The 15,329-nt window shown below is 52.9% G+C and overlaps 1 protein-coding gene across 4 annotated transcripts in view; it reads left to right on the top strand.

The window, feature by feature from the left end:
• Positions 1-7,810: 7,810 nt before the first annotated feature.
• The window catches only part of IL11RA (interleukin 11 receptor subunit alpha), an 11,220-nt gene continuing 3,701 nt past the window's right edge, over positions 7,811-15,329 (top strand). Inside the window, exons 1-8 of one of the 4 annotated variants that reach the window (XM_045289315.1) lie at positions 7,811-7,834; positions 12,219-12,318; positions 12,559-12,619; positions 13,527-13,696; positions 13,807-13,921; positions 14,071-14,115; positions 14,189-14,355; positions 14,978-15,141. In XM_045289315.1, the coding sequence (XP_045145250.1) occupies positions 7,820-7,834; positions 12,219-12,318; positions 12,559-12,619; positions 13,527-13,696; positions 13,807-13,921; positions 14,071-14,115; positions 14,189-14,355; positions 14,978-15,141 (837 nt within the window). In that variant the 5' untranslated portion in view covers positions 7,811-7,819. Of the gene's footprint in view, positions 7,835-9,317; positions 9,375-11,096; positions 11,120-12,218; positions 12,319-12,558; positions 12,620-13,526; positions 13,697-13,806; positions 13,922-14,070; positions 14,116-14,188; positions 14,356-14,977; positions 15,142-15,329 lie in introns of those variants that run through there. The other 3 variants (XM_045289316.1, XM_045289318.1, XM_045289317.1) reach the window with 3 other exon arrangements.

The following is a 15,329-nucleotide window of genomic DNA, read 5'->3' on the forward strand; positions in this document are numbered from 1 at the left end:
CCTAAAGGATATCTTGCAGAAAGTGAGCCTTGCCAGCTGAAGCAGGGAACTGGCTAAGGCAGCTGCAACCTGGTCCGACCATCAGAGAGCAAAAGATTGAGAACTAGAAAGGCGAGGCTCACTGAACCATTTATCTCTCCACCCTTCAGTTAATCCTACATGTGTTTATCGGCCAGGTTGGCACAATAAACCTTAACTATCTCAAGGGCTCTTGTTGCCATCAGCATAGCCCCATGTGTCTTGTCAATAGAGAGTCTCTCAGGGGAGGGAGCATGTGTCCCGCCTCCAAGGTGGAAATACAGGAGTTCCCAGAATCCTCAGGAGAAGGCCGTGCTCAAACAGAGGCCTCAGTGGCTATATACTGATTGACAGGCTAAACTCCACCCCTACACTCTTAATCCAAATTGACACCAGATTATGCAACTACCACCGTTGCCCATCTAAAAAACACATAGCAAAGGTTAGAAAGCCCGGAGACCCAGGGTCTACCGGGAGGTCCTGGGACACGGAACCTGAGGGCCTCAGACCTGTAACAGCAATCCTTGGTGGTGCTGGGACCCAGCCTTAGGCCGTTGGCCAAGCCCTGAATATTTTCTAGGCAGCAAGCCAGGCATTATGGGACCACGGGCTGGTGGGTGGTCTCCTAAAGAACGGTCTACTGGCCCAATCTAAATACAGTCATCTCTAGGGAAATTGGAATCCTTGGCCATGTATATTAATTAACTCAATAGAACTGAACAAAGGATGTAACTAGCCAGGTGTATCCACCCATCCACTGTGTGGGGAGGCAGGAGGCACAGGCTGTGCTTAAGAAGCCTCTTGTGTGGTCTTTGGAATGATAGAATTAGCCCTTGCTCAGTGATCTGACTTCCAAATGCCTTTAGGCCAATCCTTGGCAATAGAAAAAGCAAACTGGAAGCTAAAGATGAAAAAAAAAAAACCCAGAACAACAAAACAAGGGAAAAGTATCAGAACTAAAATGATGAACACCCAATTTATAGAAAGCTATGGAGATCAGTGGGAACCCAAACCCTTCTGCAGAGTATCTAGCCAGATCAAACCATCAGCAAATCCCCTTTAGCCACAGGCAAGAATCTTGAACAGCCTTACTATCTGGCAAAGACCACTGTAATCTTGATTTTACTGGATCGAACTTGATAGTGGGCCAGTTGACCTCCCTATGTAGACCTACCCTGAATTTGTTCTAGGTGCAAGAATCTCTTGTTCCATGACAAAATAATTTTTCTCTGACTTTTTAAATATGGATGGACTCTTTTCTTTCTTACTCATTAGTTGTATTCTTATCTTTATAGTCTTTCTATCCTTACCACTTTATTTAGATGTTGTGTTTATTGTTTCTTTTGGGTTTCCCAGTTTGTGAAGCACAAGAGTGGATGCATAGTGATAATTGTGAGGTTGATTTGGTGCCGGAAAGAAAGAGAGAAGGCAAAGGGAGAAAACCGTTTCAAAGGTTTATTTCCAAGCTCCCGGGCGAGGTTCACAGGGTCCCTAATTCAGGGCCTGAGAAGTTGTGCTGCCCGGGAGGGAGAGGAAGGGGTTTATAGTACTGGTCTGGGGTAGGGGCGGTTTGGAGATTTCCATTGTGGTTTGGCTGTGCTGCAAGGTGGGAAGTCAGAACTCAGTAACAATGTAACAATGCTATCATGCTATCGGAGCTGCCATTCATCTGCATCAGGGCTTTAAAGGCCGTCATCAGGAGTTGTTACGCACCGTTGAGCACTGGCACCATTGAGCACTGTTGTCAGGGTATTGCTCCACTTGCCTGCTCCACCAGTTCCAATAATAACTAATACAAGGGGTTGCAGGGGAAGTAGAGGTGAGTGGTGGGTGACAGGTGGAGGAAGGGGATTTCGGGTGTAAGCAATAAAGGTGGGAATGTAGGGAAGGAGCACTAGAACTGATTATGATTGCACAACTCATTTTAAAAGTGATTTAAGGGACTCCATCTTTGCAATGAGGCAGCACAGGGCCATGTGCTCAACTGTCCTGCACAATGGTGGCAAAATCAGGAGATTGAGAAGGAGAACCCGTGGGGAGGAGTGGGTAGATCTTCCAAAGAGAGTAACAGATAGTGATCAAATGGCATGTGCAAGTGGCAGTTGGAGGTTGAAAGGAAGGTAGCAACAATGAGGACTGGGGGTGGGGGTGTGAAATGTGCCCAAAAGGAATAGGAAAAGTGGAAAGAGCACTCGGGACCAGGAGCACAAGGCCACAGTAAGGGTAGAGTCCCTTACTCCACCCACTGGTCCAAGGGCTTGTTCCTGAGGGCTGGACTTATGGTTATCCAGCCCCTCTGGGCCCTCTGGGCATCATCCCTCCAATTTCTAGATCAGTCAGAGGCAAGGGAGTGCCTGCAGCACAGGCAACATTCTCCGGACAGCATCATAGAAAAGAGAGGCTTAAGAAGTTGCAGGTAGCAAAACATGGAAGCAGGAATTGCATAGGAGTAGGAATGCAGACGTGTGTGTGTGTTGGGGTGGGTGAGTGGGGTGAGGGTGGAGGTGGTTGGGTATAAAGGGGACCTCAGTTAAATAAGGCTTAGATTAATGCACTGCTTCTAAGGCTTAGAAATAGGTTTCCTGGTGGGCTTTCTTACAGGTTTGGTTAGGATGGAGACTTCCGCTCGTATCAGTATCAACAAGGTAACTCCCTACAGATGCAGTGACCATTGGCTCCTGGGGGCCTCCCGGCCCCCATCATTCTGAATCTTCAGCTTCTAGGGACAGAAGTTTAGTTGAAGGGGGCTCACCTTGTGGCCGGTGTGGGCGGTCTGCTCCATAATGTCTAGAAAATCCTTTAGAAAAGTTCGATAAAAGACTGTCTAAGATAATAGACTTATAAGAGGTAGGGCCAATGACAGAGAAAACAAACAGGAAACTAAGAAGATACAGGCAAAGGAGATAAAAATCTCTTTCGCCTGGCGGATGGTCACTGAAAGTTCTTTGTAAGAGAAGGTCTCAAAGTGAGGAAAGACGATGTGAGCCTCTTGCACACAGGGGTTCACTCTGCTGGCACTGTAGTGGCAAGGCCCATACTGGGGACTACCAGAACCAGACAGCAGATGCCAAAGGAAACAATGCATGACAAAGGAATAAATGTCTAAGAACAATTCAAACTTATAAAACAAATTCAAAACAGTCAATCCAAGTGTCCCATTAGAGGAGGGATTAAGTCCCCCAGTAGTGACAGGCAAATCAGAAGTCAAACAACCAACAATTATGTTTGACCAGTAAATGTGAGCCACAGAAAGTTTTCTCGCCAGGTTGTCACACTGCTTGCTAGGGCATTGTGAGGGCAGCTGATTAGACTGGTATTCTCCCTGAGGGCATTAGCCATAGAAAGCATTCAAACACTATTGTTTGTCCCACCATAGGTGGGGCCCACTTCCTGCTGATAAAGATGGTGGATTATTTCCTTGAAGGAGAGCCCAGAGACAGGGCAAGCCAACACAAGGAAGACCAAGGTTAGGCTGCCATCTTGAGTCTAGGATCCGCCCATCTTGTCACATGTGTGCCCCTAGTCCCTCCCCTCCCTATTGCATGTACACCCCTGGATCGTCCCCTTCCCATTGCTTGTATAGCCTATGGTACAGCCCCTTCCTGTGACGTATGTGGTTACCTGTAATCAAGGGGGCTTGCATGCCCCTACGTATATATAAGCCTTGGTTAGAAATATATTAGCACCCCCTCTCCTCCTCCCACTCTCTGCATGGACCTGTCTGCTGAGATCATGGCCGTCCTGGAGGTGAGCATGCGACCATAAAATGTGTCTGACTCCTTTATTTTATCTTCTCTCCTACCTCTCCTACTCTCTTACAATTGCGCCTACGGACCTGAGATGGTTAGAGGCTGGTTTACTCTAACAAGTAAACAGACTGAGAAAGCCACATCACCAGAGAATACCAAGGACTAGTGAGTGAAGACGTGGACCATCTCACCTGGTGCCCACCCCTCCTTCTCTCAGTCAAGAGTCATCAGGAAGGGAGGGAAGCTGTTTTCTATAACAATTAAATCACTCCAACCCCAGTGATCAGAGCCAGGGGTTTTCTACTCATAGACAAACAAGGAGGGTGGCATTTATAATGGTCTACACAAAGATTTGTGTAGGAACTTCTTCACACGGAAAAGGCTCAGGGCTAATCCTGTTAGGTACCTAGAACCCTGGGTGGGTCTTTAATAGGTTCACTTCAACAGGTCTTTAGAGTAGCAGTGTGGGGGGAGGTCAGAGGCTTGCAGGCATACTCCTTGAGGGCGATCAGTTGCCAGACTGCAGAGGGTCCCCCCCACCTCCCTGCTGTTAAGGACTATGGACAGGCCTGCAGTCATCTATTTGGTTCCTGTAGGGGGGGGTTATACCCTACTGATAATGGTTCCTATGGAGATCCAGAGAACAGGTCAAAGTTAAGCTGCCTTAATCTAGGATCTGCCCATCTTGTCACATGTATACCCCCAATCCCTACCTAGACCACCCCCTCTCATTTCTGTATAACCTATAGTGCAACCCCTTCCTATGATGTATGTCTTTACCTGTAATTAGTGGGCTTGCATGCCCCCAAAGGTATATAGGCCTGAGTTAGCAATAGAGAGGCCCCTCTCTTCCGCTCCTCCCTTGACCTCTCATCAGCTCCCTGTTCCCTTTCCCCTTGTCCTCCTTCCCTTCCCCCTCTCTCCACGTGGACCACCAAGCAGGGCTGAGGTGAGCATTGCTGCTATGAAATGTGTCCGACTCCATTATTTTAATATCTCTTTTATCTCTCATGCTCTCGATGACTTTAATATAATATTTGTATATCTCAATCGTACAATTGTGCTTACTGAACCCATGATTAGTGCTGGGGGGGCTGGCCAACCCCCTCTTTCAACCACATAGCAGAGCTGAGGTTGTTGAGAAACAAACCCAGAATAGCTAAAGTATGGCACCCACTGAATCCCCAACCTGGAGAGGTACTTGAAACTAAAGTGAGGACATTGAGTGTAAAGAAATGGGATCCTGGAAATGAGAATAGGGACATATGGACATATCAGGAGGAAGCTGCGGACATTTAGTTCTTAAATTCCTTTACATCACCTTTGTGTAGAACCGGTCCTTCTACCTCCATCGGAAGAGACTGGTCCAGTTTTGCTAAATCACCTTTGTCCAAATCAGCCCTTACCTGATGAGATTAACCCAAATGTGTCTTCTTCCATCACCTGAGGCAGATACCTTGCAGGGCAGTACTAAAAGTCCTCTGGATTCATCCTCAGCACCCAGGTTTGCTTCTAGAAACAGAACTCAAATCCCCAGAGGAATCATCAGCCTTTTATGAGAGTGATTGGAAATCATTGGACACCGACTGAACTCTCATTAATTCCAACAGACCGAAAACATCACTGTGGCCCCAACAGTAGAAACCAAAGTTAAACCAAACCTGCTGCCAGCGAGTTGATTCAGACTCAAAGCAACCCTATAGGACAAACCAGAAGCGCTCAATAGAGTTTTCTAGGCAATAAGACATATTATGGGAACATCTTTCTCCCATGGAGCAGCTAGTGGACTTGAAAGGCCCACCTTTCAGTTATTAGTGAAGTGCATCACTGTGGCAGGTAGATAATCTCCTGTCAGCTTGTGGAGTGGTGGAATCTAGCCTGTCAGGTTGCAGCCTGATGGCCTCATTTGGAGGCCCTAAGGAAATAAATAGCTCGCTGGAGGTGGGACTCAGACACTCTCCCTACAAGACTTTCCTGTTGACAAGCCACATGGAGCTATGACAATGGCAGCCAGAGCCTTTGAGCAGATGGAGCCACATGGAGACCCATGCCAGCTCGAAGGTGCTTCCACTGGATTCACCAGACTTCCCACCCACTGGCCTGTGACCTTCCTGCACTCAGCATCATTGCATGTGTTGCATGAATCTGAAGAGGCATTTATAAATTGGCCTCGGACATATGGGCTAATATCAGGCTTATGTACTTGATCTGAACTGGGCTGGATGTTTTCTCAATATATGATTGTTCTTTTATATAAAGCTCTTTCTTATACACATGAGTGTGCATGAATTTGTTTCTCTAGTCAACCTAGACTAACAGTCACCATGATGACACCAGGGCCCCTTGAAGGGACGTAGAGGGATTGGGTTATTAGATGGAGTTTTAACTGAGGTCTGTCTCACAGTGGGTCCCATCCTGTAGCCACTTCCTCAGTTCCAGAATGCATAATTGGAATACGCATACACTTAGCAACTGGCAGAATCCTCACACACTCACCTTTTGACATGCAGAGTGAAGGCTATTACGGCAGGAAAGGCCAAGAGGAAGCCATTAGAACTGCCTTTAAAACAGTAAACGCTAAGCATGAACACCTTCTGGGAGAGATGGCGGAGACCAGGACCAATTGTCAAGGACTTACAAAGGTTGCAGGATTGGCGATGCCCACCTAGGAATGGATTTTGGAGAATGACAACTTCAGCGGGTGGTGATTCCAATTGCAGCTGTTCCAGATGTGGTTTCATTGGTTAAGCAAATTGATACATCTGGTATCTGAGTAAGCAACTATTGATCAGGACAATGCCATTTTAAAAAAATCATTTTATTAGGGGTTCATACAACTCTTATCACAATCCATACGCACATCAATTGTGTGAAGCGCATTTGTACATTCATTGCCCTCATCATTCTCAAAACATTTACTCTCCACTTAAGCCCCCGGCATTAGGTCCTCATTTTCCCCCTCCCTCATGAGCCCTTGATAATTTATAAATTGTTATTTTGTCATATCTTGCCCTGTCTGACATCTCCCTTCACCCACTTTTCGGGTGTCCGTCCCCCAGGGAGGAGGTCACATATAGTTCCTTGTAATCAGTTCCCTCTTTCCTACCCACTCTCTCTCTACCCTCCCTGTATCACCACTCACACCACTGGTCCTGTAGGGGTCATCCGCCCTGGATTCCCTGTATTTCCAGTTCCTATCTGTACCAGTGTACATCCTCTGGTCTAGCCAGACTTGCAAGGTAGAATTCGTGTCATGATAGTGGGAGCGGGGAGGAAACATTTAGGAACCAGAGGAAAGTTGTATTTTTCATCGTTGTTATCTGGCTGGCTCATCTCTTCCCTGAGACCCCTCTGAAAGGGGATCTCCTGAGGGCTACAATGGGCTTTGGGTCTCCACTCCGCATTCCCCCCATCATTCACTATGGTAGGACGAGAATGCCATTTTCACCATACCTGTTTCTAAAGCAGTTCAGAAGCAGTTTTTGCCTTCAGGCCAGCAGTACACCTTTGCTGTCCTACTTTGGGATGCAAAAGGGTTTTTCCCAGGTTGTCTCCTGGGGAGACAAACCTAAGACGTTGCATGCTACACATGGTAAACGACTGTACACTTGGAGGTCAACACAAGCAGCTTAGAGGTTATTCTCCCAGAGGGTTATCAGCCATCTAGAGCATTCAGACTGTATAATCTGTCCCATCCAAGGTAGGGCCCACTACCTTCTGATAAGGGTAGTGGATTGCCTCCCTGAAGGAGAGCCCAGAGACAAGGTCGAGCCCATTCAAGGATGACCAAGGTTTGGCTGCCATCTTCAGTGTAGGGTTCGCCCATCCTGTCACGTATACTTCTAATACCTCCCCTTTCTATTGGGTGTACACCCCTACCTCATCCCCTTCCTGTGACACATATGCCTATTGTACAGCCCCTTCCTGTGAGGTATGTGGTTATCTGTAATCAGCCCCTAAGGATATATAGGCCTTGGTCAGAAATAACGAATATACTCTCTCCCCTCCCTCCTCCTCCTCCTGCTCTCTGTGTGGACCTGGCTGCTGAGATCATGGCCGCCCCGGAGGTGAGCATGCTACTATAAAATGTGTCTGACTCCTATATTTTACCTTCTCAGCTATCTCTCCTATCTTCTATGACTTTACTAGGATCTTTATATATTATAGCCGTACAGTGGCTCCTACGGGTCCCCATGGATGTTAGAGGCTGGTTTACTCTAGCATCCTACCTCTGCCATCACCAATCTCTGAACGAAAATACGCAGTATTACGCTTGGCCCATAGAGATTCTCTTATTCTTGGCATCGTGATGGCATCCTTAGTGGGCTAGCCACACAGTAGCTTAAGAAACATCTCAGCCCTGTAGTCTCGGCTGTAGCTGACGCGTTGGGAGACCCCTTTCACTACCACCCGGGGTGTTAGTTCACCAGGCCTGGGCCTGAGGGTTTGGTGGGGGAAAAGGTGTGTAGGATCCTGGTCTCAGTGGTCAGTGGCCAGACTCTGGGCTGCTGGCCAGAACACTGGCTTTTTGAGCGGCTGCAGTTTGACTCTGCTCCAGCCCACAGGGGCTGAAGGGGCGGGTAGGGAGCATGCATGTGGCTTTGTGTCCCTGGCTTCTGCAGACTCCCCTGGGCAGCATGTGTAGGCTCTGCATTGCCTCTCTGGGCCCTGGCAGACAGTCACTGCACAGGCCTGAGACCAGCCCTGGGGGGCCAGAGCCCCCAGCTTGGCTGTGGAACAGCAGGGGAGCAACAGCCGATACCACCCGGGTCCTCACAACATCTAGGTGGGGACAGGACTTGAGAGCAACGTAGGGCTCACCCAACTACATGTCTCCATTCTTCTCTCTGGGGTACCGAGTCTCTAGGAGGGAAATCGCACCAAGGCTGGACAGTGAAAGTCGGACCCAAGAGAACCTAACCTTGGCTGCCTGCCTTCCAGTGCGGGCTTCTTTCTGCCCAGCGACCTGAAGCCTGGGTTGTGGACTTAGTAGTCTTGGTCTTGTCTTTAAGGAGCTGGGAAGGAGTGCGGGAGAACCCTGGGTGGGTGGGTGGCTGGTTTCTGCTTGCTTTTTGTTTTAAACTCAAGACAGTACGGCATGCTAAAACCCGGCTGCCTTTTGTAATCATCTGGGGGAGTTTTAAATACTATCCGTGCCTGGATCCAACCCCCAGAGACTCTCGGGGGTACCACAGCGTCCAGCAAACGTTGAGGAGCACTGTCCAGCCCAGGCCTCTTATCTGGAGTCCGGGACCCACACCTTCAGCGTCCCTCGTCACTAGCGGGAGAGGGAGGGCCCCCGCAGGCGTCTAGCCCCACCGTCCCCGCAGGAAAAAGCCTACCGAGGGGCGGGAGCCAGGACTGTCTGCAGCAGCCTTCTCAGTCCGGGACGGGACAGGAAGTGTCCGGCGGAGGTGGGGGTGGAGGTGATTGGCAGTTAAAGGCTCCAATGGGCCCGGAGTCCCCCTGTTTCACCCTTTTCGTTCCCTCGGCGCCTGGGCGGAGCCGCCCCCCACTAGGGTGGCGGTGCCCAGGGCGGGAGGGAATCGGGGCCAGGGCTGAGGGCGGAGGGTGCAAGGCGGCGGCGGCCGCGGAAGGTGAGGCCTGGTGGGTCCCGATGGGGTAGCCGAGCAAGCCTGGCCGGCCGGGGGAGGGGGCGGGCGGTGGGTGAACTGCCTGACGCCTGGAGGGGCTGCCAGGGGGTAGGCGTGTGACTGAAATGGTAGTTGTGTGACAATGTCAGGGTGCAGGGCTGAGTGTCACTGGGCGCAACTGCCAGCTGTTGGGGATGTGTGCTGGTGAGTGCCTGGCTGTGCAGATGTGGGATTCCGAGTGCATTTGGGTGAGAGGCGGGGCTGTGTGTCTGTGCCCGTGCGAGGGGGCCAGGGACCACATGTGTCCCAGGGGACCGTGCTGCCAGCCTGAGAGTGGGTTATGGGTGGCAGTGGGTGACTTCAGCAGTAAAGGCAAGAGGGGCACTGTGACAGCCCCAGTCCGGTGAGGTTGCAGTGGGGAGTGTAGCTGTGCTTACATAGTGGGGACCCACGTTAGTCTCCAGCGGGACTAAGGAGGGGGGACCAGTCCCCCTGCCTGCTTTCCCCTCCTCCCTCTGCTGGAGTGTCCCTTATCGCTGGACTCCTGCACCTCTCTTCTAGGTCTCTCGGCCAGACCCAGCTCCCCGAAATTCCTCTTTCTCTCCCTGCTACCATCTTCATAGAGTGGGGCATCTCTCTGACTCTTCACATTTCCGACTCCCACGTGTCTCCGCTGTCCAGTCGGGCCGCTCATGATCTCTGTGCCCCTGTGCTCCACTCTCCTGTTTACGTCTTAGTCCTCGGTGTTCCCTGGGGGCCATCCTAGGGGTGAGATGAAGATCTGCCACAGCCCAGAGCTCCCTGGAAGGGGGCCCTTGAATCAGGAGGAGCTGGTGGCCTTTAGGGAGGATGGTGACCCTGCTGGCCTAGTGGTTTCCCCAGCCGGCTCTCAAATTGGGCTGCTCACCAGAAGTTCGGTCACTCAAAGTCACCAGCTTCTCTATGAGAGAACCTTGCAAACTTTCTACCGAAACTTTCTGCTCTGTCGTGCAGGCAGCTATGACTCAGGATGGACAAGAAAGCAGTGAGGGACCCATCGTGGGGGCTGGGAGAGAGAGAGAGAGAGAGAGAGAGAGAGAGAGAGGAGGAGGACGGGTGAGGTGTAGGTGTCTGTGAGCATATGGATTTACGTCAATCTCAGTGTCAGTATCCGTGTCACTGGGAGTAGCTGAATCTGGGAGTGTATATCTGAGTGCAGGCTTTGTGACTCTGGCACCGGGGACCAAAGGCATTTCCTGGTCCTGAGGCCCAAAGAGTGGAGGGGTGGGTGGGAAACAGCAGGAACTTCTAGGGGCCTCAGGCCTCTCCTCCTGTCTCACAACAAAGCCTGCTGTGCCCTAAGGAGACGTTTGCTGGAGTGTAGAGCGTGAGTGTGCCTGGTTTTTCCTCTGATTGTGTTCCCCACGTGTGTTCCCCAGGGTCTGTTTTCTGTGCGTCCACGGGTGACCGTGGCTGTGTCAAGCTGTGTGGACACAAGCATGCCTCTCCTCCCTCTTGCTGGCCCTGGCAGCGTCTGTGGCTGCCTTTCCAGACTGGGGGGCAGGCCTCTTACCTTCCCAGGGCCTCGAGTGGGAGGGGAGGAGGAGGAGGGAGGGGGGAGGGGGCCTTGCTAGGGGTGGTTGAACTCCGGGGCCCAGAGGGGCGGGGAAGGGGAAGGAGGGGAGGGTTCTGGGGTCTGTCCCAGAACTGAAAAGTGTGCTGCAGCTGGTGGGCTGAGGCCCTGAAGGCCATGGACACTCAGTCACTGGGACCAGCAAGGTAGGGCAGGGGGGCTCAGGGCAAATGTGGCTGGGGAGGGCGCCCCTGTGAGATACATGGAGGTCAGGCACTGCTCTGCTCTGGAGTGCCCCACAATGCCTTCTTCCTTCTCCTGCTCTGCTGGCTCTAGAATCCCAGCAGCCCCCTTCCCCCAACTGGTTACCTTCTCTGCCTGACTTCCCTGAGACCCCAGCCCAACCCTCACCTCTGGGTAGGTGGGTGGGGCTCGTGCTTATCATTCTGGAGCCTTGTGTTTCTTGGTCCTGTGGTCGGTGTCCTCCCTCCCCCCTCCCCCGGGCTTATAGGCTCCCAGCTCATCGCAGGCTCCCCTCCTCACCCGACATCCTGTCTCCATCTGCTGGCTCTTCTCCGCCCCCAGCCTCTGGCAGCAGCCAGGGCATCTGGATCTGCTTAGCTCACAGCCTCAGCCTGCACCCTAGCCCCATCCAGCCGCCCAGGCTCCAGACCAAGGCAGGTCCGGTGGAGTGGCCTGAGTAGCCAGAGCAGGGAGCCAGGCCGAGGCGAGAGGCTTAGCAGCCAGGAGCTGGCTAGGCCTCATGGCAGGAGTACAGGGTAGGCTCAGACTCACCAGGACAGCCCTGCACCCCTGGGTGGTAAGGGCTCCCCCAGGTCAGTCAGAGGCAGTGGCTAGCCCCGGCGAGGTAGAGCGCGTATCAGGATTGCCAGTAGTGGGATTGGAAAGGTTAACAGGAGTGACCAAATGAATGCCAGCACTCAGTGCCAGGGGTGGGTGCCAAGGGCTGTGGGGGGTGGGGTGGGGTGTTGCTGGCACAATCTGTGGCTTATGCCTTAGGTTCTGGACCCTAAGCCCAGGACTGAGATGGTGTGTGTGTGTGTGTGTGTGTGTGTGTGTGTGTGTGTGTTTGGGAGTGTACTCACTCCCTCAGCCCTGAAAGCAGAGTGGGAAGGGGGACTTCAGATCAGAGTTCAAATCAGCTCCCCCAATGATTTCTGACACCCTTATCCTGCCTCAGCTTTCTGCCTATCAGCCCCGTGTGGGGAGGGGGAGCCAGGCTTTAAAGCCTTCCACCTTCTTGGGCGGGACAAGTGACTCCTGATCCTGCCTCTCTCCTCACAGATGAGCAGCAGGTGCTCAGGGCTGAGCAGGTTCCTGGTGGCCGTGACTATAGCCTTGGTATCTGTTACTTCCCCCTGCCCACAGGCCTGGGACTCCCCAGGTGAGAGGAACCCTGCTCTAATACCTCACACTGGCACTGTGTCCCCTTCCCATGCCTTGTGACACCCCTCCCCTCAACCCCTGACATCTAATGTGGGGCCCTCTGTGCCTCCTGTGTCCTGGTTATAACATGCTCTGGCCTAATGACCCTCCCCAGAGCTCAAAAGTCCATCCCTTACCCTGTCACTCTCAGGAAGTGGGTGGGGGATGGGGAGCCTCACCTCAGAAATGCCTTCCACAGGGGTCCAATATGGGGAGCTTGGCAGATCTGTGACAGTGTGTTGCCCCGGAGTGCCTACTGGGTAAGTGACCCTCCTGACTGGGTTTGGGTTGGGAAGTTGAGCACCCTTTCTGGACCTCTCATGGGCCCTCCTAGCCTTGCCTTCTGCGTCTATAACCCTCACTCCGGTGTCTGCCCTAGTCCTCCATCCACCTCTACCCAACAGCCACCGTAATACTGAGGGGTGGGTTCTTCTAGGCTCTGGGGACACAGCAGTGCACACACGGGCCAGGGCCGGGCCCTTCCCCTCCCAGAGTTTATATCCCGGGGTGGACAGTGCAATCAACACCCAGGACTCTTGTCCAGGGGTGATCGGCCTCAGGCAGCAAAGCAAAAGAGCGATGTGGAAGAGGAGAATGGGGCGGTGACTTTTTAATGGGGGGGCAGGGTAGGCCTCTCTCAGGTGGTGCCATTGAAATTGGTTTCTGAAGGTCAGGAAGGGGCCAGGCAGCCACAGACTGGAGTACACACTTTCCTGATAGTGGGAACAGCTCGTGCACACACCCCGAGGGCTCAGTGCACTTGGTGAGGGGGGAGAAGCAGTTGCTGAAGGCCTCCAGGGCGGTGGGCCACAAGAGCTTTGGGAAGGCAGGCCAGGGGGTTTGGGTTTCTTGACACAGTAGTGAGAAGCTGCATGTCCGTCTTACACTTTACATCTTTCCTTGGTCTGCTTGGTCTATCCTCAAAGAGCCCTCGTGGCCGGCAGCACAGCCGTTAAGGGCTGAGCTGCTCACCTAAAAAGGGTTTCTGGTTCGAACCCCCTTGCAGGAGAAAAGGTGTGTGTCAGCTTGCTTCCATGAACATGACAGGCTTGGCAAGGCTAGGCTCTGGGGCAGGTCTCCTCTGTCCCATTGAATTGCTCTGCATTGGCATGGTCTTGATGGCAGTGGGTGTGGTTTTGGTTTGTCCTCCCTTCATTCCATCCTTAGGACCCCGGTGTCCTGGTTTCGATTCAGAGAGCCAAAGCTACTCCAGGGACTCAGCTCTGGGCAAGGCCATGAGCTAGTCCTGGCTCAGGCAGACAGTACTGACGAGGGCGTCTATATCTGCCGGACCCTGGATGGTGCTGTTGGAGGCGCAGTGACCCTGCGGCTGGGCTGTGAGTTGGGCAGGGAGCAGTGGTGACACATGACTTTGAAGGGAAACCAAGCCTCTGGACAGGGAGGTGTTGGGGATTGCTTGGGTCCCATCTGCATTCTCTGCCTCTAGACCCCCCAGCTCTCCCCGATGTCTCCTGTCAAGCAGTTGACTATGAGAACTTCTCCTGCACTTGGAGGCCGGGCCAGCTCAACAGTCTCCCCACCCGCTACCTTGTCTCGTACAGGTGTGCACATGATTGGGTGTGTGGGTCTGTATTTTGGGGAGTGCTGGCACAAGTTGGGAATGGGAGGTTGGGGGAAGGGGAGGTTCTGAGGAAGGCCCAAGCGCCTCTTTTTTCCTTACTGACCTGAGATCGCCCCTTGTCCCCACCAGGAAGAAGACCGAGCAGGCAGCTGATGAGCAGAGGCAGGATGTGAGGTAGAGACTGGAACTTCCAGCAGGCTCCCCCAGGGAGCATGGCCAAAGCCTGAGACCATATCCTCCCTTCTAGGGGAGACTCTTCCACTGGGCCCTGGCCATGCCCACCAGACCCCTCCGGGGCTGCCCGCTGTGTAGTCCATGGAGCTGAGTTCTGGAGCCAGTACCGGATCAATGTGACCGAGGTGAACCCGCTGGGGGCCAAGACACGCCTGCTGGATATCAGCTTTCAGAACATCTGTGAGTGCCCCCCCATGCCCGCCACAGAATCCCCAGACTGACCCCTCAGGACAGACTCGCCGATTCCCACCCCTCCACAGAACCCCCAAACAGCTGCCTCCGGCACACTTCCTCTTTTAGTTCACAGACTGCCCCAAACAATGCTTCCTTCCTCCCTATGGATTGATGGCCCTGCGGCTCTCCCCCGGGCCCAGGAAGCAGGGTTAGCTCAGCACACACTTGGGAGTATACTTTGTCCACAAGTCCTTCCTGGCTCTCAGTTTCAAGGCCTTGTACTGAAATCTTTAATCCAGCTATCCCTTAAATCCTCCCTGTCCAATGGGAACCCCCACCACATTCCTTCCTCTTGGTATGTGCCTGGGAGACAGGGCACGGCATGACAGCTCTGGCCGGAGGTTGGGCAGCCCACCTTCTTCCTTGGATGGAAAGCAGACTCCCTTCTTGTTCATTCAACAATCATGCCAAGCCCTGTCACCAGACCTCAGCTTATACTGGGGATGACAGATAGGTCTTGACCTCAACGGATGATCTCACCTGGGCGTCTTTAAGCTTCCCTTGGGAAGTGCAGGGCGGTGAGGGTGCCTGCTGTCTGTCCTGACTTTGTTTCCTTCATCCCCCTCAGTGCACCCTGACCCCCCTCAGGGCTTGCGAGTGGAACCAATCCCTGGCTATCCCCACCGCCTGCGTGTTAGCTGGAAGTACCCCGCTACCTGGCCCCACCAGCCCCACTTTCTGCTCAAGTTCCAGCTTCAGTACCGCCCAGTGCAACATTCATTCTGGTCCACGGTAAGGCTTGGAGCACATCCCCACCTGGGCCTGTGGGTCCTGGCTCTGGCTTCTTGTGGGTGTTCTGCAGGTTGAGAGAGCCTCGCCCTCCAGACTGCACCCTGGGGGTCAGGGTCCCAGAGGGGACGACAGACCAACAGAGGAGCCTCTGGGTGGATACAGCTCTGATGTATGCCCGTCTGTGGGCA

Source organism: Echinops telfairi, unplaced genomic scaffold (assembly GCF_000313985.2).
Source record: "Echinops telfairi isolate 266 unplaced genomic scaffold, ASM31398v2 ScPeMD7_25;HRSCAF=90, whole genome shotgun sequence".
Taxonomy (NCBI): domain Eukaryota; kingdom Metazoa; phylum Chordata; class Mammalia; order Afrosoricida; family Tenrecidae; genus Echinops; species Echinops telfairi.